At 41.0% G+C, this 23,442-nt stretch overlaps 1 protein-coding gene across 3 annotated transcripts in view; it reads left to right on the top strand.

Annotated features, from left to right (window-relative positions):
- The window catches only part of arhgef3 (Rho guanine nucleotide exchange factor (GEF) 3), a 371,767-nt gene that overhangs the window by 302,436 nt on the left and 45,889 nt on the right, over positions 1 to 23,442 (top strand). Inside the window, exon 1 of one of the 3 annotated variants that reach the window (XM_068051699.1) lies at positions 10,648 to 11,133. The exons of the other annotated variants lie outside the window; for them this stretch is intronic. Within the exon in view, the coding sequence (XP_067907800.1) occupies positions 11,038 to 11,133 (96 nt within the window). The 5' untranslated portion in view covers positions 10,648 to 11,037. Of the gene's footprint in view, positions 1 to 10,647; positions 11,134 to 23,442 lie in introns of those variants that run through there. 3 annotated transcript variants of the gene reach the window in all.

Here is a 23,442-nt window from a genome sequence, read left to right on the forward strand (position 1 = left end):
ATTTCATATTACATGTATTTTGCATAAAGTTTATGTTTTTAAATGTGAGAACTGCTCACTTCTGAGTTGACAGCATTGATGTGTTGGCTTTACTGAGGGCCTAGCTGCAGTGTTCTCAGCTGGGAGTCAGAGGCACAGAGGTTATGGGGCAATATGATATGATTCTGAGTGCAGGAGAAAACCACACTAGCTGAAAAATAAAGTATATATCCCTTCTAAATCCACAAAGGTGGTACAGATTGAAGGCAAAAGATGTCACTTGTTGCAATTTGATTTGTCTAGATGGTTTTATTAAATGGTGTGGGTGGGGGGTGCGGGTGGTGGTTAAACACTCCAAACTGTAGGAATCACAGCTATTACAGGATACCTCAAAGCTGCTTTGCCTGAAGTACTATTTAGTAGGAGATCAACATTTTCTCAATTGCCTTTATCTAAGAATAACTGCTGATCAGGATAATCTCAAGTTTGTGTTGCTGATTCCTGGGTCTGTTATCATGAGAAAGTGGGAGCTAACATTGCAAAATTGATATCCGTGTGTGTGCTGGGACAAACACCACAAAATCCTGTATCTTCTTTGAGTAAGTAAGCAAATTAAATTAAAAACTTCAATAGTAAAGCTATAACCGTGCACTTTTAAAGTCTCCTGGTCAATCAGAAATATCTCGCTTTCAAGGACCACACAAATCTACACTAAGTGTTCTGCTTGCTGCTTAAGTAAATGAAGATTTTACTGATGGCTGAGGTCACTAAAGCTTTACAACAGTTACTGAAACTTGTCCCAGCATCTTCAAACTTGTGTGTTTTTGTTGGTTTTAACTACTAGCAGATCTCCTAAAGGCATTGCTCATGATGATTCAGAGGATATACTGCTTTGCTATCCCCATCACCACATAAATGGCCCTCCTGTGGCAGCATTTCAGTATCTTCACTGAGATGAAGAGTAAATTAAAGAAACTAAAAGCTTAATTAGTATATTTAGTTAAGTTTTAAAAGGTTTTTGTTTGCCAAGGCACTTAGTTAATATTTGCAAAATATCACTTTAGGCATAGATCCCGGAGACAGATGATGTCATGTGACCCACACTGACATGCAAAGGTAAGTTTTAAAAATAAAAGCTTTTTTTTAAAGTATAAAAGGACCCTCAGTTTACTAAGGCACTTTATGATTTAATTCTGTATACTTGCACAGAATATCCATTTAAGTATTTAGTGCCCTTGAGGCATATTTCATTACATCAATTGAACTGGTTTAAGAGAATAAAAACTAAGCTCTCTTTAATATTTGAGCTAAAAAAGAAGCTGTTATTTGTTAAAACACTTAGAAAAATTATATATTTGTATAGTAGAATGAGAATAAGTGCATGTAAAGAATACATTTTGTTTAACACTACATTGGTCATTCAGAGTGCCTGGGTCACAGGTCAGATTTGGGGTCAGAATTTGTAGAGTTAGGGGCTATAGGTTACAATTTGGGGAGTTTGAGTCTCAAGGTGGTAGGCTGAAGGCCCAACCACTATAGTAATGAAGATAGGAAACAGGAGGAGTAAACAACCACAAAAGCAACCGAGCAGTCAGAAATGGGTCAGGCCAGTCAACCCAAGCTCTAGGTTCAGGACCAGCCACTGTACTGTTGAGACAAGCAAACAGGGTGGATGGGGGTGAATAGGCTGGTGCTCAAAAAATGGCAGCCACAAATGGGTCAGCAGATGGGGGAGGAAGGCTCGCCAATGCGCAAACAAGTTCCAGGTGCACCATTTATCAGGTGAAATCCCTGGATATTTAGTTTTAAGTAACTGATAAGTAGGCAAGAAAATACTTGAAAGTCAAGCAAAAAAAATGGTAGCTTCACAATTACAGCATAACAGGCAGATAAGGGTTTTCCCATTATATGAATGTTAATGTAGTTTTTGCCATTTATAAACATTGAAGTAAAAATGTGACAGAAAAATTTGTGACAGAGGAAGTAACTTTATGTTGACAAGAGCCATATGTCAAATGCAAAACTTTTAGTATATAACTAATCGGTCTCCCGTGACATTGTACATGTGGAATCAAGACCAACGATAGTCTTTAGGTAAAGCAAAGTTAGAGGCGGGGAAATAACTGGATTAGGGTGCATCATGCCTCCACTGGAGTGCTCGTGTGATTACAGTGTGATAACTTTGCATTGGCAGTTCCATTATAAATATGGATGTAGAAATTTATAAACGAAATAGTTGATAGGCAGTACAAGATTGTAAAACACATTAGATTTTTAATTGACATATGGTTACACTGTGATAAAACTGTTCACAGCATTTGTATCTGTAGCAACTACATTGGGACTGAGGTCAGTGATGGGAATTCTTCTATCCTATGTGTAGTAAAATGGTAAATTGGGAAGATCGATGCCCATGGTGCTTGGAAGAATCTTTCCATGGATAAAGCCTAATTCATTCATTAATGCCAGGAACTTAACAGTTTTTATGGACAACTCTTCATTACAGGGTCACCTTCTTTAAATTTTTTAATGCACAGCGCAATGCATGATTGTATCTCAAGAATGTTGTCAAAAATAGCACAGAGTTCTTCATACATAAAGTGGTCTGCCAAACACTTTCATAAAAATAATGGCCTCTTAGATACCTTTCATTATACTGCAATAGCTGTTTTATTGGTTTTTGGATATTCACCCCACAATTGTGCATGAGGCTTTCATCTTCCATTTATACAGCAGGTGTTGTAGTGCCCAATCCATATGAAACTCTGACACATCTCTCTGTGACCCATATTTTCCATGGCTTGCTGAAACTGGGTGGTTGAACTGGACATCCATGATCAGATCCTCTTACTTAACTTCATTGATTTTCCACTGCCTTTAGGTGAGAATTCCAAGATTTTGAGTTTCGGTTGTTAATCAGAAGGTTTTTTTAAACTTAAGGTGCCATCTCGAGGACATCTGCAGATCTTCATTAATAAGCAGATATAAGTATGCTAGGATCTGGTTGTATTCTCTGACTTTGTGACTTCTTTTCTGAGAGGTGGTGGGAAGCTATGTGAGAGGTCAGGAAGCCAGACAGTCTGTATTGGCTTCAACACCACTGTAATGATTCTCACAGGGATCTTCAGTTGCACATCAACAAGATTTGTGCATGCACTTCCTGCCCATGCTGGTGTGCAATATTCAGCTACTAAGACAACAAGAATCAGGGTGGCTCTTTGCAAGACATATCATCTGCTCTTCAGCTGGTCTCTGCTAATTTGTGGATTATTGAGCCTAGCCTTTATCTTGGCTGCAGTTTTCATCAGATGCTAACATCATGTGAGCCACAACCCCAAACCACTCGAAGGACATTTGCGAGGTTCTCGTGCCTAAGTTCAGCACCGCAGAAGCGGGCGCTCAAGTGCTTCTTTGCATGCCAGTGCTCAAATGAAGTGCAGAGGCACACATTTACTGAGGATTCAGACACACCCACAGCTTGTAATAAATAGTTTCAAGTATTTTCAAGTCTTTTGCAATTGTGCATTCTGATTGGGTAAGCTCTTGCTTGGATGGCTAGCATATATCCAGATTCCCTTGACTGGGTTGACTGGATATCATTGATATAAATATTAAAAGTGATGGTGTCAAACTGAGCCCTGTGGGATTAAAGCAAAATACTGCAGATGCTGGAATTCTGAAATAAAAAGAGAGTGTGCTGGAAATACTCAGCAGGTCAGGCAGCATCTGTGAAGAGAGAAGAAAAGTTAACGTTTCAGATCTGTGACCTTTCTGTGAGTCCTGTGATCTGTGACAGGTCTGTGAGCCCTAAGGGAACCTGTTATTCAGTAGTCGCAGGCTGCTAATCTGCTCCATGAGATGTACGTGGAACTAATGGTGGGTGAGTATGACTGTTGGCAGTGTTGGCTTACAGCATACTATTCTAGACATTTTCAGCAGTACACCATCTCATCACACTGCATAATATTTGTGCAGATATTTTAACACATAGACAAGGCAGTTAAGAAGTGTCAGGTCAGCTACAATCATTAGCTATTTCCAGCTTCACAGTATAGATTTAATTTTATAGCATGTCAACTATCAGGCTGATTGGAATTGATCATTTGTGTTTTTCTGTAAGCTGAGCAAATAAAATCTCTATATTAAAATTTTTAGCAAGATGGTCATGGTAGTTTTTTTTCAAGCTGTTTAAAATGTTTATTTTGTAATGAATTTAATAGGAAGTATTGCAATATTAGATGGTAAGAGCGGCTCATCACTTCTGTGGAAGTGACCAGTTGTGATTCTACATAGCTTCAGTAGCTTCTGAAAAGTTGTCCTTGTATACTGAAATACTGCTGAAGATCAAAAGTTCTACAGTTTGGATGAGGTGGCGGAGGAAGAGTGTTGTTCTGTCCTGGCACTGGTTTATGAAATAAGTGATGTGTGTGTTTGCATTTGCCATTAGATTTTCAGTTGGCTTATTTGATAGAGTGTAATCACAGAGATGATTACATTCATATGGAAGAGCTGAGTTTCTTTAAAAGTAATCCTCAGGGTGGTAGGATGTAGGTCATGCCCTTGCTTGTCGATATTCCAAATGCACAGTGCCTTGAAACATAGAAAATTTACGGCACAAAAGGAGGTCATTTGGCCCATTATGTCTGTGCCGGCCGGAAAAGAGCTATCCAGCTTAATCCCTCTTCCCAGTTCTTGGTCCATAGGTTACGGTACCTCAAGTGCATATCCAAGTATTTTTTAAATGTGATGAGGGTTTCTGCCTCTACAACCCTTTCGGGAATGGGTTGCAGACCCCCATCACCATCTGGGTGGAACAATTTCTCCAACTGCACTGTGGGAGCCTGATTTAAACACGTTAATGACGTGTCCTGCCTCTGCATGACTGGACATTTTCACACTTTGCTACCCGCCACCTTAAAACGGCAACAGAAGTGAACATGGCAGGTTGGGGATGCGTTTCCCCATTTTTAGGTTTTAGCCTCCCAAACCCTTCCCCCACCCCAGCCTCCTTCCATCACAGTAGAGTTAAAATCGAGGGCAAAAAGTGAAGGATGAGGCCTCAGGCTGCACCCTCACTCAGCCTAGTCCTTTTAGCAATGGAGGGATGAAAAGGGAAGAAAACTCCCAAAGATAGAGGTCACGCCAAGGTTTTGCTTTATTTTGTCCTCAATCACTCCTCTCCTGAAATCAATAATTCATGCTAGGGTATGGTTCCCACCGGTGTACTTCTGGTAACTTTCATGGTTTCTATATTTGAGCCTGAGCAGTGAGCATTAGCAGCAGGCTACCTAACAATAAACAGTGCTAGTGTCATGACAAATCCCTTGATTTTTTTGCAGCCAGTCATTACAGACATGATCCCACTCAGTTGTGTGATTTTGTTAACGCTTCCAAAAACAACAATAAAAGTCTTGTTCCTGTCATGTTGTGATCAGGATAGTACAATGCTGCAATCTATAGGAGTAATAGAGGTTGTCATAATCAATCTGTATACTGCCTGGTCAATGAAGCAGTCTACTAGTTATTAAAATGTTGCCTCTCAAGCCAATTTATCATCAGTCTGCTCACCACTGCAGTTTACTAGAGGTGAAAGTAGATACAATTATAGAAACCCATGCCGGCATTTCTGTAAAGGGAAATTAGTGGTCAATTCCTGCTCGCCTGTTGTAACGTTGGCGGATGAACCATGAAAAATTTGAAAAGGTGGCGTAAACTGCTTTTATGCCAGATTTCCAGGTTTTCAGCAGCTCTCGTGCCAAATTTAGGGTCACCAGCAGGAGAACTCTCATGGAAAAATATGACCCCCATAGTATCATCCTAAGTCTGCATCTTTTCCTCTTGCCCTCGCAGACATCAAAATCAGGATCAGCCACATGAACAGTAATGCCTCACAGAAACATGTAAGGACTGATTGTTATTTTTTACTTCATTTAGGGGATGTGGGCATCACTGGCAAGGTCAGCATTTATTGCCCATCCCTAATTACCATTGAGAAGGTGGTAGTGAGTGCCTTATTGAATCCTTGTAGTCTGTGGTGAAGGTCTTCCCGCAATGTTGTTAGGGAGGAAGTTCCAGGATTTTGACCTCGCAGACCATGAAGAAACGGTGATTATATTTCCAAGTCAGGGAAATTGCAGGTGGTGGTGATCCCATGCAGCTGCTGCCCTTGTCCTTCGAGACAAGTTTGGGAGGTTCAAAGAAGCCTTGGCAAGTTGCTGCAGTACATCAAGTAGATGGTATACATGCTACCACTGTAAGCCAGTGGTGGATGGAGTGAATGTTTAAGGTGGCTGGTGGGGAACCAGTCAACCAGGTTGCTTTGTCCTATATGGTGACCAGCTTCTTGAGTGTTGTTGGAGCTGCACGCAACCATCACATACCTGACTTTTGCCTTGTAGATGGTGGAAAGGCTTTGGGGAGTCACGAGGTGAGTCACTCTCTGCAGAATATCCAGTTTCTGACCTACTGTTCTGGCCAATGTATTTATGTAGGTGGTCCAGTTAAATTCCTGCTCAGTATTCCCCCAGGATGTTGATGGTGGGGGATTCAGTGGTAATGCCATTGAATGTCAAAGGGAAGTGGTAAGACTCTCTTTTTTGCTGGAGATTGTCATTGCCTAGCACTTGTGTGGCATGAATGTTAGTTGCAACTATCAGCCCAAGCCTGACTGTAATCCAGGTCTTTCTGCATACAGGCATGGATTGCTTTACTGTCTGAGGAGTTGCAATGGACTGAACACTGTGCAATCATTAATGAGCACCTCATTACTGACCTTATGATGAAGCAGCTGAAAATGGTTGTGCCAAGGACACTGCCCTGAGTAACACGTGATGTCCTGGAGCTGAGATGAGTGGCTTTGAACAACAACCTTCTTCCTTTGTGCTGGGTATGACTCTGAGACTCTGACTCAGGGTTTCCCCCTGATTCCCATTGACTTCAATTTTACCAAGGGTCCTTCATTCCACACTTGGTCAAATCCTGCCTTGATGTCAAGGGCAGTCACTCTCACCTCTTCTCTGGAATTCAGCTCTTTTGTCCTTGTTTGGAACAAGGCTGTAATGAGGTCTGGAGCCGAGTGGTCCTGGTGGAACCCAAACCAAGCATCAGTGAGCAGGTTTCTGGTGAGTAAGTGCCTCTTGATAGTACTGTCGATGACCTGTTCCATCACATTGCTGGTGATTGAGAGTAGGCTGATGGGACAGTAAATGTTCAGATTGTGGATTTGTCCTGGTTTTTATGGACAGGATGTACCTGGGGAATTTTCCACTTTGTTGGGTAGATGTAGCTGTACTGGAACAGCTTGGTTAGTGGCACAGCTCATTTTGGACTACAAGTCCTCAGCACTGCAACCAGAATTTGTCGGAACTCTTAGACTTTGTTGTATCCAGTGAGCTCAGCCATTTCTTAATATCATGTGGAGTGAATCAAATAAGCTAAAGACTAGCTTATGTGATGGTGGAGACCTCAGGAGGAGACTGAGACGGTTCATCCAGTCAGCACTTCTGGCTGAAAATGGTTGCTTCAGCCTTTTCTTTTGCACTCACATTCTGGGCTGTGCCATCATTGAGGATGGGAATGTTCAGGAAGCCTCCTGTCATTAGTTGTTTAATTGTCCACACCCATTCATGATTGAATGTGACAGGACTGCAGAGCTTTGATCTGATCTGTTGGTTGTGGGATCACTTAGCTTTGTCTATAGCATGCTGTTTCCACTGTTTAGTATGTTTGTTGTAGCTTCACCAGGCTGACACCTCTTTTTAGGTACACCTGGTGCTGCTCCTGGCATGGTCTTCTACACAGCTCATTGAATCAGTGTTGGCCTCCTGGCTTGATGGTAATGGTAGAGTGAGGAATATGGCAGGCTATAAGGTTTCAAATGGTGGTGAAATGTTATTCTGCTGCTGATGGCCCACAGTGCCTTGTGGATGACCAACTATGAACTGCTGGATCTGTTCTGAATCTACTCATTTAGCATGGTGGTAGTGCCACATAACATGATGGAGTGTGTTGTTGCTGTGAGGATGGGACTTTGTCTCAACAAGGACTATTGGGTAATCACTCCTACCAATACTGACATGGACAGATGCAACTGTGACCGGTAGATTGGTTTCCCCTCATGGTGGTTCTCTCACCACTTGCCACAAGTTCAGTCTGACAGCTATGTCGTTTAGGCCTCAGCAAGCCACTCTAGGTGATGGATGTTGAAATCACCCAGCTGAAGTACATACTGTGCCCCTTGTTACCCTCAGTGCTTTTTCTAAGTGGTGTTCGACATGGAGGAGTACTGATTCATCAACTGAGGGAGAGCAGTAGGTGGTAATCAGCAGGGGGTTTCCTTGCCCATGTTTGACTTGATGCCATGAGACATCATGGTATCTGGAGTAAATGTTGAGCCATTTCCTCCCAACTGTTTACAACTGCTGCCACCTCTGGTGGGTCTGTCCTGCCAGGGGGACAGGGCATACCCAAATATGGTGATGGAGGAGTCTGGGACATTGACTGTAAAGTATGATTTGGTGAGTATGACTATATCTGGCTGTTGCTTGACTAGTCTGTGGGACAGCTTTCCCAATTTTGGCACAAGTTCCAGGATGTTAGTGTGGAAGACTTTGTAGGGTTGACTGGGCCGGGTGTGCCTTTTTCGTGTCCGAATCCGATGCCTAGATTGATGCGAGGCGATCCGCCTACTTTTATTATTATACTTCATCATTGTGGCTTGGTACAAATGAACGGCTTGCTAGGCCATTTCGGAGGGCATTTAGAAGCCAACCGCATTGCTGTGACACATATAGGCCACACCAGATAAGGATGGAAGATTTCCTTCCCTGAAGGACGTCAGTGAGCCAGATGGCTTTTACAGCAATCCGGTAGTTACATAGTCCCCATTACTGATGCTAGCTTTTCAATCCAGATTCATTTAATTGCTGGCACAAACACAATGGGCCAAATGGCCTCCTTCTGTGTTGCAATCATTTTATGAATTAACTGAACTGAAGTTCTCGAGCTGCTTTGGTGTAATTTGAACTTGTGTCTCTGGCTCATTAGTCCAGGCCTCTGGATTACCAGTCCAGTAATATAACCACTGTGCTATAAACAGAAAATGCTGGAAATACTCAGCAGGACTGGCAGCATCTGTGTAAAGAGAAACAAAGTTAAAGTTTCAGGTCTGTGACCTTTCATCAGAAGGGAAAAAAATTAGAAATGCAATAGGTTTTGAGCAAAAGGTGGGATGAAGGAAAAAAGGGAATGTCTGTGATAGGGCGGAGGGCAGGAGAGATTAAATTACAACAGATTTCATCGTGCAAGCTAAAGGGTTTGGTAATGAGACAAGTAAAGAAACAAAAGATGTATCTAGAGGAGATCTGAATAGCTGTCGTCTGAAAGCAAAGTCAAGGAAATGACAGAAGCGAGAAAAAAACAACAAACCAGCAAAGAAAAAAAAACAAACTGGGGGTTGAGGTTACGATCTAAAATTGTTGAACTTGATATTGTAAAGTACCCAGTCAAGAGATGAGGTGCTGTTCCTCAAGCTTGTGTTGAGCTTCATTGGAATACTGCAGCAAGCCAAGGGCAGAAAGTTCAGAGTGGGAGCAAGGTGGAGAATTAAAACGACAGACGACTGGAAGCTCGGGGTTGCACTTGCGGACTGAATGGAGGTGTTCCACAAAGCGGTCACCCAGCCTGCGCTTGGTCACCACATCATGAGCAGCGAACACAATATACTAAATTGAAAGTAGTATAAGTAAATCGCTGTTTCACCTGGAAGGAGTGTTTGGTGCCTTGGATAGTGAGAAAGGAGGAGGTGAAAGGAGAGATGTTGCGCCTCTGTGGTTGTCGGGGCCCATACCCGGTCGATTCTAACTCACGGTCGTCTGTTCTCGCTCCTTCCCCTCCCTACCAGAATTACGATAGGGATCCCCTTCCAACTCAACCAGTTTCCATATCCAATGGATCATCCTCTGCCTTTCTGCCACCTCCAGCATGATGCCACCACCAAACACATCTTTTGGTGGTGGTATCCCTTTCAGCATCCCAAAGGGATTGTTCCCTCCACCATGCCCTGGTCCACTCCTCAGTCACCCCTAAAACCTATTGTGGGAGCTGCAGTTAAATCTTTTCCTCTCTAGCCAGAGGACAATATAAACTAATTGTAACAGTGAGAACAAGGGTGATGGGTGAGTGAGATTTAGTATAGGTTAGAATACAAGCAGTAGAGGTTTGGATAAGCTGAAGTTTGTGGAGGCTGGAGGGTAGGAGGTCTGGCAAGGTAGGAAACCTAACAAGAGAATGGCTCAGTGGCATGACATTGGCGGGCTGATGCTGGTTCAAACCAACAGTTTCAATTGCTCTCAGCTGTATTTGAACTGAGAGTAGAAGGAAAACCGAATGGGCAAGGATGATTTGCTGGATCGCTTTTGTATTTCCTAGCGACTGGTGATGGCATGTCATCGATAGAAAACTGGGAGCAGTTGCGGTTGGCATTCAGTTGAAGATGGTGCTTGGAAAGAGGAAAAATGCGAGTGAAAAAACGTGGATAAATGTAATAGCCCCAGAAATCGAGGTAACAACCTCACAGTGTGTGTTTTGTACCAAGGCACACTGCAGTCTGAACGTAACAAAGTCAGGGAATCCCCTTTTCCAGAACCGTACAGATCAAACTGCAGACAATGCTCAGGGGGTGAGAAGTAAAAGAAAAAGCAGCGTTTCGTTAACTTGGTCGGAAAGTATGCGTCTTTTCTCTCCGTCCAAGCTGTTTGTGTGTTTCAGAAATTTGCTCCATTCCGTCGATCCGGTTCCACAATGACTGCCCGCCTCCCCTCTGCCTGTGGGCGGGTTGTTTGCGCTGACTGGCGTTCCCACTCTGTTGCGATCAGCTGCAGTCTGTTTCCCTGCTGCTCTTCCAGTCGTGTGGTCATGCAAACAGAGGCAGAGCGAGGATAGCGGAGTGCACAGACTGCAGTGCTCGGCAGCACCGTGGCTGCAAGGCACAACTTGGCCCTTGAGCTTCGCACTACAGTATCATCAGCTGTGAACTCCAAGATATCTTCACCTGCCACCATGGTGGCCAAGGATTACCCATATTGTATTGCAGCTAAGAGGACAAACTGTGCCTTGGAAGTGCAGACAGTCAACTCCACTGCTAAAGAGACCGAGGTACTGTGTAAGCAATGTGTTTTGTCTAGATGTGATAAAAGTTGCTTTGTGCTGACTGACTGAAGTGATTAAGTGAATCATTAAACTTTTGAGTACAAGAAACAGCGTTGACAAAGAATTTATACAGAGTCCCTCTTACTATTGTGAACCGCTCAACTTTCTTATTTCAAAAACAAATTTCTTCAGTTAAACCCATCACTTATAACATTAGTCAACTTGACATCATTTTCCAGTTTATTTTAATAAATAAGTTTTTTTTTATGTTGAAGGAGTTGAAAATAGGTTTGTCATTGTCTCCACAATGACAGCCCTTTTAGCTGTCAAAATCTTTAGTCTTTGGATCCCCTCTTCACTAACTCGTAATATATCGACTGAGTTTCTCGGTCCTATTGTTAAAAATGAAAACTGCTCGGTGTTCCTCTGTGTCTTTGAAGTCTCCAATCCAGACAACAGCTGATGTGAAATCCTCTCTGATTTCCAAAGTCTGCCACTTCCATCCTGGCTGCTTCACTCAGCGGTTTGTACTTTGTTTATACAGTAATGTGCAACCCCTTTGAGGATTAGTCCTGGCAGCCAGCAGAGGGGGAGGGAAAGCTGTCTAGCCCTCCTGGGCTCAGGAAAAGTGTAGGAATTTTATTGTGAGTGGACTTCTGCAGTGCAGTTTCATATGGGTGTGTGTTTTTTTAATGTTAAAGCAGAATATAACGACAAACACATCCTGCTGTGGACAGAAAAACCTCAAGTCTGCTCTCCTTGTATTAGTTGTAGTTATAGATCTAATGGATCCCAAATATATTTATTTTAAACTGGCAGCGTACATTAGTTTTCTTTTGCTGCTTTGTCCATGAAATGATCTGCGATTGATTTTAAGGACTTGGCATCCTAAATAGGGCATGTACCTGTCTTCTGATTGGGAGCTCCAACCTTTAGCAATGATGCACTTGTCAATTTCATTCAAAATCTACTCACTGAGTGAGTTTATACTGATTTATGTCAGGCTGTCAGTGAAAAATTATTACAGTGAAAAGGCCAATTAGGACAAATCTGATTATTTGAAAATGTTGGAAATGGGTGTTTGCTAATATGTTGCTGTATGTACTTTACGTTTTGCTCAGTTCTAGGCAAAGAACCTTGATTAAGAACGAATATCTTCCATGGTAAATTGAATTGCCTTATCCAGTCGAATTTTAGGCTGAAGATATATGTCGAAATTACTTCTATCTCTTTACCCAAGAGTCTCATAGACCTACAATATCATCTCAAAAGAACTAAAAAGCTGCTTTCTCAAATATTTGCAATTACTTGCCTTTTAAACAACCTCTTTCTAACACTCTGTTCGGGTTAAATTCAATCTTCTGCCTTTACATGGTATCCCAAGTAGTGTTGAGATTTGGACACAGTTTAGTGAAATACAGAATAATTCATTTGCTTATATAAAAGCCACTTCCTGTCAGAGTAACTCATTAAATGTGAAGCACTCTTGAGATGTGAATAGCTGCTGTATAAATGCAAGTCTGTCTTTAAATTGACTTGATTCAGGTTGTTATGAATCACTCAGTCCTTTTTACACTGATTTCTTTTGAAGGAAATTTTAACAAGAAAACATTGAGCTTCATGTGCAGTTCATAACTACACAACAGTCATTAAATTATTCACTGCTGATTCCAACCCACAAATTGTTTTTGGGTGGGGGGAGGAGTTATATGGCAGTCTGAATAAACATGACTAGGATGCCTTCTAGCTTCAGCATGCTGCAACAGCAATAGAGCTTACTGTGTGGTTAACAACAAAGAATTCTATCTGAGTATATTCTTCAACTAGTCTCTTTTTGATTTAAATCGTTCAAATTTAAACTTGATTGATCTCATCTTCCCAGTTGGAGCAAGATGTCAGTGTTTGCCACAAGTTTAATTACAATTTAAAAATTGATAACTTTTCTCTTGATTAAATTATTTTGCAGAAACATTAGCAACACTGGTACAGCACATGAGGGGTGGCACAGTGTGCGAAGAAAGGATAATTTATAATAAAAATTGGAAAATATGTAGCCTGCAAATGAATTCAGAAAGAACTTATAGCTGAAATATCTAACGTCCTCTTTTTGAGTGGTGTTATCTGCACCAAAAATGCATTTTTCAGGAAAATATTTTTTGTGCTTGATAAGTCTTTTCCAAGATTCATTTTTCAGATAATGGGAATTAAAACTAGTAGTACAGATTAGAAATGGATACCTTCCTCACTTCTGTTTCTTTGACAGGAACACTGACGTAAAAGGATTCAATTTCATTTTAGAGATAATAGTGTGTGAATAGAAGGGTAGGTAACAATGACTAAAAACGCATTTTGACCCTATTAATGTATCCTTCGTTGTTCAGATTCTGTTACCTAGGGTTCTCAATACACAAAATGTTGAGTTTAGAAAGTGACTCAACAGGAGGGAATTGTGGTGATGGCACACCTGTATCCAGCTCATTTAGCCTCAAGGTATTACCCTTGGCTGCTTTTTATTCAGGCCTTTCTTGCTTTGGGTATATCAGTAACCCATGTCATTTTCTGGGGGGGTCGATTCTTAGATTTTTAACAAAAAAGATGTGTTCTTCATTTCTAGGTGATTGATCAGTAAACTGAAACTGTTCTTTCCAGTACTTCTCTACAATGTTTGTCACTTTATTTAAAAAAATGATTATTCCCCTTCCTCACCTGGTTGTGCTGACACATGTTTTGCAGGCGCCAGAATTTTTCTCTCTCTCCCCTAACTTAAGGTCACAGGGACCAATTGTAAGGCCCAAGTACTGTCTTAGGTGAGGATTGCCAGACACATAGGCAAGTCTTCACCTTTTCAATCCGCGAGTCATCCTTGTCAGCATTTTACAAGATACATCAGCCTTTATTTTTACTGAAATTGGAGGTTGTTAATATGAACTGTTCAGATCCATCAGCAGGCACAACTGGAGTTTTTCAGACAATCAAATCAATTAGGAACAGAACTGAAGTCTGTTAAGCACAATTTCCACCCCCGCCCCACCTATGGTTGTACAAAAATTTGAGGCAGAAAAGATGAGCTGATGATTTCTGAGAATCACAGTTACAGATATATTTTATTCAGTATCTACCCCTGAAGAATTTGCATATAAGCAAGCTGCTAAATCGCAGTTTTTAAAAACATCTAATTTACTTCATACTTTCTGGCAATTTTCTTATTTGAAGGCTTGTTTTCTTCAAGACTAGTTGTAACACCATTTTGAGATATGGAGGATATTTCCTTTTGTGAATGCATTACTTGGGTTTATTGAGGAATTTTTTTCATATACTGATGAAATTGCTGGGGTTTCGATAGAGTGGGGTTGAAGTGGTGGTGAACGTTACTTAATATAGACAATTACAATGAGATTTCCATATTTAGGAATTTACTGGTATAAATTGTGATGTGCACCACTGGCTTGTTTGTATGTGAGTCACATTGTGTAGCTATGTTCTCTGATTTCAATGTATTTACACAAAAATGGCTGATGTCCCTCTGTTACTGTGGAATAGCTGAAGGAAGAGTCTGCAACACCTATGTTAAAACGGTCATTGTTCATGGTTGTTATAATCCAGATACCGAGGCAGTGAAGGATAGAACTGGAGCCCAATCTTTACACACACAAACTTTTATTTACAGAGATGCACATTACAAACATGTACCTCCAAACCCAACAACCACAGTTTCAGTCTGCTCCTATATATAGGAGCACAAGTGAAACCCCAGTTAATGCGCAGCAGCTGAATACAATTAAACACTCAATTAATATACAATTAACGGTGGGAAAATATGAACAGTGACATTTAATTATAAGAGTATAATAGTTTGCCACCCCAGAAAGGAGGTTCAGTCAGATGTTCCTGAGAACACAAAATCCAGCTCCCTGTGCCTGTTCATGGGAAAGACAATTTTGTGCACTTCACTTCTTAATGACTACAGTGTGTAATTATCTTTATTTTCAATTAAAGAAAATAAGCCATTTCAACAGTTTCAAAAGAGCTAAAACTTAGTTACTTTAGCATGTGAATACTTGATTCGTTCATATTTTCTCTGTCCATTATTTTAACAGAAGGCATATATTTTAAATTTATCCTTCCAGGGGCAACTATTTTTGTTTGAAAGGAAGAATTGCAGCAGGCTCCAGAATGCTGGAAAATACACAAAAGGTGTTGAAAATCCTCTGAAGGAGGAACATCCCCTGTTCCTCCCAGAAAATAAATTTCACACCTTCAGCAATTTAAAAATTTGCCATTGTTGCATACTGCACCTTTGAGAACCTACAACAATAGTGACCAAATATTGGGTGTAACTTCAGCTTAAGTCATGGCCTGCCAATGTCTCATTGCATTTACAGTGCGATCCCTTATGTGTCTTCAGCCTATATTCAGGGCTGTCTTTGAGTTGACTGATTTTCTGAAGCTGTTAGTCAGCTTTTGCTAGTTTTCTAGATTGGCATGTGTGCAAGGATCTTCTGGTCTCTGTGGCTTAGTACCATATCAAGTACTAATTAACCCCGAGGAAATCAGAGGAGTTTTAAAAAGTATACATTTTAAATTCAGGTACTAACCCATCTCATCTACATTTAGAACAACAATATTTTGCCCTTCATTATGAAGCATTCTCATAATTATTGGGTAGACTGAACAAGTTTGCATTCTGTAAAGATCCCAGACAATTCCATTTGTCAAAGGGATGCTATTTAGTACACCTCAGTACAGTTTGGTGCGCTATTAATCACTAATCATTTCAAGTTGAGAAAGGTGCATGATCTGGTATTGAAGGCCTCCTCTTGGGTGTGCGAAGGTAAAAAATGATTCAGGTTGTTGTGAATCACTCAAAAGTAATGCTAACATGCATGGCACAAAGACTCATCTGTGTCTGAGGTAATTTAATACCAACCAGACGTAAGGCTTTGGGAATGCTTGAATCCAACTTCTCAATCCAGTTAGTCTTGTAGCAGGAAACATTTGACATGCACTGTACATAATGGCCTCTAGCTAAATGCAAAGCCTTTTATTAAAAAAAAAGTTCATGTTATTGTCTTGAATGGTTGACTAACAGCTAATCAGAGCAGACAGGCAGACTTTAACGCAGAAGAAACGCCTTACTGTATGTAACCTTAAAGAAGACGCCTGTTGTACTTGTAAGTTATTAATCTTTTGGAATGCTATAGTCTGAGTGTGCATACAATTTCAAGCATATTTTTGAAAGTCCAGATCAGGAATAATTCTTACTGGTTCTTGCCTTACAAATTAATAGAACAAAGTTGTTTTAATCTGGTTCTGATTGCTGGTTCCATGCAAAAGATTACGTATCACAGATTTCTTTGCTAGAATTGTTTTGGTTATCTGAAATATTTTAATAAATTTCAACTTAGCATACCCAAACTTTCTTTTAAGTACAATTTGTTGATTTTAATAGCCACTTCAATGACAGACCTTGACAACAGCTGTAAATTAGGAGGTAGTTCAGTCCTCACAGATGTGTAGTTATAGAAACAGTGAATGTGGTTAGAACTAAAAAAAATCTTTTTTAAAAATCCCACCGATAGACAGTTGAGTTACATCTTTTAATACAAGATTCGCTCAACCTTCAAGGATATCTGGTGTAAAAGGAGGAAGCAATACTTGTTTGCTTTATAGGTTCATACTGGATAGTGAGGAGTATCTCTTTCGCCAAATAAATCAGACATGCTGTACTGTCATACCATATAATTAGTTTAAGCTCAAAGTACAGACTGTACAGTAATTTGAAAAACAGACAGCTGAAACTATCATTCAGAACATTAGGATCCATTTGGATGACCTGCTATGATGTTCAGGGTCTTTCATCTGAGGAAGATTCTATCGTTGGACAAAGTTGTAGAAATCAAATGCAGTCATTCTTTGAAGAGTATGCTGTAATGTTTTGTAAAATAAGTTAAGATCTATCAAGGGAATTGAAAGAAAACTGATTGAAGATTTGATCTATGTTTCCATACATTGCTCTGAATTTACTGAGTAATTGCCATTTCATACCGAAGCTGTATCATTTTTCCAGATGTTGGATGATATTCTTTAAAAATAACCATTAGCTTAAATTAATTTCAGATCATTCATATCTATTGTGTAATGTATCACTCACCCATCACCACTGTCCTTGCTGACCTGCATTGGCTTCTGGTCACCCAGAATGTAAAATGTTCATTCTTGTGTTTAAATCCTTTTATGGTCTCATCCCTCTCTATCTCTGTAACAGCTAACCGCTTCCACTCCACCACCCCCCCCCCCCCCCAAACCCCCGCAACCAAAACTCTCTTCCTCTGGCCTCCTGGGAAACCTCTCCTCCCTTTGCCCTACCATTGGAGATCATGCATTAGGCCACCCATCCCCCACATGCTGGAATTCCCTCCCTAAACTTCTCTGCCTGTCCACCCTCCCTCTCCTGTTAGCACCTTCATAAAACCCACCTCTTCAAAGTAGCTTTTGTGTCCTCTCTTATTGTCTCATTCTTTGGCGCAGCATTCATTTCTTCTTGAGACCTTTGTGAAATATCTTGATGTTTTATTCTATGCTAAATGTGTTATATAAATGCAAGTTGTTTTAGCAGAAATTTACAGGGTGAGTGGGACGGGGAGAAAAGGAAAGGCAGTGGAAGTGGAGTTCTTTAAAACTTTGTATTCTGCATGTGGCAATTCAATAAATGGCATAGAATAGAAATGGTAATTAGGTTGATATATGTATAATTGTTATGTCTGACATCTCTGAACCTCCTAGGTATCAATGCATGACTTTGATACATCCAGCTCAGTAATATTTTTCCTCATCCTGCACGATGAGGCTTGTTAATCAACCCTCATTTCTTTGTAATCCAACACAGCAGATCATGCACACACATTGGGCTGGATTTTGTTATCGCGCTGCAATTACGCAGCGGACAGCTACTTAGCACAATGACAGTGGCCGTTACCCCCCCCCCCCCATTCCCGCCCCCAATCACATGGCGTGAGCGGCTTTAGCAATGCCATTTACGGGGTCTCACGATATTGTATTGCAGAGTTTCCCCCTCCTCCCCACCCATTGTACCCACTTGCAGAGCTCCCCACTTCCCTCACATCTGCAGATTGAGCTTAGTGGCAATGTCCAATGCCAAAAAAAAAAATTCATGAAGTTAACAACACATAACTTAGCTGACCTATGTAGGCACCAAAGACTCTCATCTCGGTGGCACCAGAGTTTCAAAGATGGGGAAGTGAAGGCATGTGAGTACTGGACGTCAAGCAGAACATCGCAAACGCCTGTTAGGATCCCGGTGAATTATATACTAATGCATGCAAGAGAGTATTTAACATATTTAAACTACAATCCCGTCGCTTCGCAGTGGAGGTGCCACCTCGGCATTATGGTGTTGGTTTCCGTGGCAGACGAATCTGTGTCGATTCTCCGCACATCCCCACCACCACCACCATAGAAGTCGCCTTCCAACCGAGCACAAAATCCAGCCCATTGTCTTTTAAAAGACATAGTTTAGGAGAAGAATAAAATAAACAAAAGTTGTGGAACTCCAGTATCTCCAACCCCTGCTGGTTTTCCAACAATGAAAGTCTGACCCTGCTAGCCATATTGGTGTCAAGTTGATCATTCATGATCATCCTGCTCCTCCCAGTACTAATTTAGTACCACAACCTCTGGCAGTGTTTCTCTTTGCTACCATCTGCCACCATCCTGTCTTATGCCCTATTTTCATACCTCTGTAAACTGCAAAAGAATAGAACATAATCCTTGTTTCTGGTCACTGGATGCTGACAATTACAACAAAATAATTACCTTTAAGATTATGCTAGTTAGCTACCAGCATAAAAAAAAGGAAAGAAATCTGAAAGTCGATAATTGTCCATACAAACATAGGCTCTATAATTCACAGGGAAGTATAATTAACAGATTAGTTTTTCCAATTAAAAAAAGAATGTTAGTTAGTCGGAGCTCAATCTGTACTTCTACTGATAGTGACAATCAGGTAAAATTTGACAATAGGGCTTTACATAATGCTTGATTTCTTGGCAGTGCTCCATATTTTTTAGTTGCTCCATTTTACATGTCTTTGTCAGGATTAGTTGCATCCCTGGAAATGCTGGAGCCGGACAGGTTGATTGGTCCAGCAGCGTACATTGTGTGAACTATGCCAGCCACCAATCCTCATTCATTCTTTTGTGACCTTGGTCAAAGGATTACAGCTATGGGGACAATGCTAATACAACCAAATAAGAGAAGGAGCAATATAAGAGAATTCATTGTGATTGTTCAGGTCTGAGTGTTGCAGTCCCTTTTTATAGATTGATTCAGGTCACTGATTCAATCCAAAGGAGACAGCGGAGAAACTGTCTTGCTTCGTTCTTTCTTCTTGATCAATTAATTATCAGAGCTAATTTTCACTGAAACTCTGAGTGCTAATGGTCTCCTATTGTAAAGACTGTGGTTGGTCTTACATAACAAAACCAATGGGGAAATGATCAATACAGAATATGGGGAGGTAGATGTAACAGAGTCTGACAACTATTCTCCTAAACCACATGGAAGCAGTGTATTGAAGAATACTGAAGGACAAAAGTGTCAAGAAGTTGAGATTTTGATGGTTAAACAATGTTTTGCATTATTTATTTCAGTTTAAAAATGTCTTGAGTGATGGGATGGCGCTAATAGAGAGAGAGGTGCTATGTGCCCTTTCATGTTCTAACTCATTTACGCCGATCAAGAGAATAAGAAATAGGAGTAGGCCATACAGTTTCTCGAGTCTGTTCCGCCATTCACTGAGATCATGGTTGATCTACCTTAGCTCCACTTTCCTGCCCTATCCCCATATCCCATGATTCCTTTAGTGCCCAAAAAATGGGCTGCAAATTTTCACAGGTGTGGCAGACAGTTTAACCAAAAATAAAACATAAAATCTATTGACCTGTTTGTTTTATCTCAGCCAATACTCTTCCTTTCCCTATAACAATTGTGTTAGATTTGGTTATTCAACAGTTAGGATATTGGAGTATACCTTCTTCTTGCATTTTGGTGAACTTTTAATTACTGACCTTTTCTCAAAGATAAGTTTCACAATACTGTAAAGTGCAAAAAGAAGTCTAATATAACTTCCTTTTTCTGTGGTAAAAGGACAAACTTGAACAAATCTAAATTTAAAACATATTAGGTGATACAAAAATAACAGTTAACAGTGAGTAACATTTTCGAGCAGCCCACCCATTTGTTTTGAGCGTTTAGTGCAAGTTTGAGTGTTGCTTTCACAGCTTTGTGCAACATTGCCATCACTGCCTTTTGAGCTTGCTGAGCAAACGTCCTCTGCCAAATATATCTTCATGCACCAAAAATAGGGCAAGAAATGTTCATTGAAGCTAATGTCATCACTTGGTTTAAAACCTATCTCTTTAACCAAGCTTTTGCACATCTGACCTAATATCTCCTTATGTGGCTCGGTGTCACTTTGTTTTATAATGATCCTGTGAGCAGCTCGGGACATTTTATTATGTTAAAGGCACGATAAAATATAAGTCGTTGGTTTAATCCTTTTACTGGATGTGGCCACTCTTGTGCAGACAGGTCTTGGAGTCCTAAGTGAGTTTATGGTTTGGGGAGCAGTGGTCACTGGACTATCATGAAGGATATGGTGATCATTGCTCAGAGATACCACCTTTCCACTATACCCCAAAATGATTCAAAACAAGGTGACAAATCTAATGAATTCCTAAATCTAATGTCTGAAACATCTAACCTGTAGGATAAACATTTGTAGTTCTGAATATTGCGTCTTGTTTTTTTTTGTTTTGTAATTTTCTGTTGTGATTTTCATTGTTCAGGGTGGGAGATGTCAGTACAGAGGTGTAAAATAACCTATTACTGGCACCCTATATAGCTTAGCTAGATACAGAATAAGGTTTCCTGTCTCCACCCTCCACCAATGTCATTAATCCCAACCTCCGAAGAACATTTAGTACGACGCCAATGTGACATTGCCATTTCAATCATGCGACAACTTGAGTGACGTGCCAATGTGTTTTGAATTATGCACAGCTTTCTGCTGTGGAGCCATAGGTTAATATTGGCTGAATTCACTTTACATCTGGCTCTTTCAGCTAACAGAGAGAGGAGTGCAGGGGAGACTTCAATCCCTTCCTCTCCTCGAACAAAATTTAAGCCAGGTCACAGCTGAAAGAGCAGTGTGCTGACTCCAAGTCTCCCAGTCCCCAAGCATTAACGTTTTTAAGTGAACTATGCATGTAAGTTTTTATGCAATACCAATTTGTTTTTCCCCCCTTAATGTAACACAAATAGCAAGCTTTAAAGAACCAGAATTTGCTTCATGAATAATAACCCATATCTGATTCTAGATATAAAATGTTTATAATATAACCTTTCTAGAAAAATGACTGGATACTGGTGCATTGTTTACAGTAAACATACGAAGGTCCCCATTCATGAATTGTGGTGGACAATTAGACAACTAACAGGATGAGGAGACTCCATGAACCTCCCCATTCTCAATGATGCTGGAGCCCAGCACGTGAGTGCCAAAGGCAAGGCTGAAGTTTTTGCAGCCATCTTCAGCCAGAAGTGCTGAGTGGATGATTCATCTTTGCCTCTTCCTGAGGTCTCCAGCATCACAGAAGTGAATTTTCAGCCAATTCGATTTACTTCATGTGATATCAAGAAACAGCTGCATGCAATAGATACAGCAAAGGCTGTGGGCCCGACAGCTGTAATACTGAGGACTTGTGCTCCAAAACTAGCCACATCTCCAGACAAGCTGTTCCTGTACAACTACAACACTGGCACCTACCTATCCTACAAAGTAGAAAATTGCCCAGGTACATCCTGTCCACAAAAAGCAGAACAAATCCAATCCAGCCAAAAACCTGCTCGTCGATGCTCAGAACCACTGGCTCCAGACCTTGTTATAGCCTTGGTCTAAATATGGACAAAAGAACTGAATTCCAGAGGCAAGATGAGAGAAACTGCCAATGTTCCCTCTAAGCTGCATAGTCACGCAGCAACCCAAAAGTTCCTGCACAGATCGCGCACAAATCAGGCCCTTTAAATTGCCATGCAGCAAAACTTAAAGGGGTCACGGACTTAAACAAATCACCCACACAGTTCAAAAGAAATTAGAGGGTTAGTTAGCGACTGCCCTTGGCATTGAGGCCGCTTTTGGCTGAGCGTGGCATTAAGGCAACTTCGTAAAATTGAAATCAATGGGAATCCAGAGGAAATCTCTTCAATGGCTGGAGCCATACTTAGCACAAAGGAAGGTGGTTATTATTTTTGGAGGCTAATCATCTCAATCCAAGGTCATTGCCCTGAGGAACTCCTGCAGCAGTGTCTTGGGCCCAACTATCTTCAGGTGCTTCATTGATAACCTTGTTTAACCACCTTCCCTTGGCATTCAATGACATTACCATCATTAAATTCCCCACCATCAATATCCTGGGTGTAACCATTGACCAGAACAGAAACTTAACTGGACCAGCCACATAAAGATTGTGGCTACAAGAGTAAGTCAGAGGCTAGGTATTCTGCAACGAGTGACCTGCCTTCTGATTCCCCAAAGCATTTCACCATCTACCAGGCACAAGCCAGGAGTGTGATGGAACGCTACCCACTTGTCTGGATGAGTGCAGCTCCAACAACACTCGAAGCTCGACACCATCCAGGACAAAGCAGCCCCTTTGGCATCCCATCCATCAGCTTAAACATTCACTCCCTCCAACACTGGTGCATTGTGACTGCAGTGAGTACCATCTACAAGACACAATGCAGCAAGTCGCCAAATCCTCCTTCAACAGCACCTCCCAAACCTATGAACTCTACCACTTGGAAGGACAAGGGCAACAGCCACCACCTCCAAGTTCCCCTCCAATTCACACTCCCTCCTGACTTGGAAATATATCGCCATTCCTCCTGCATCACTGGGTCAAAATCCTGGAACTCCCTTTTTACAGCACTGTGGGTGTATCTACACTAGATGGACTGTAGCAGTTCAAGAAAGTGGCTCACTACCACCTTCTCAAGGGAAATTATGGACCAGCGATAAATGCTGGCCCTGCCAGTGACATCCACATCCTGTGAATGAATAATGATTTTTTTTTTAAATTGTGATTGATGTGGTGTACATGGATTTCCAAAAGGCATTTGATGAAGTGCCACATAACAGGCTTGTCAGCAAAGTTAGAGCCCATGCAATAAAAGAGACATTAGCAGCATGGATATGAAAGTGGTTGAATGACAGGAAAGAAAGAGTAGTGGTGAAGA

This window comes from Heterodontus francisci, chromosome 19 (genome assembly GCF_036365525.1).
Source record: "Heterodontus francisci isolate sHetFra1 chromosome 19, sHetFra1.hap1, whole genome shotgun sequence".
NCBI classification, from domain to species: domain Eukaryota; kingdom Metazoa; phylum Chordata; class Chondrichthyes; order Heterodontiformes; family Heterodontidae; genus Heterodontus; species Heterodontus francisci.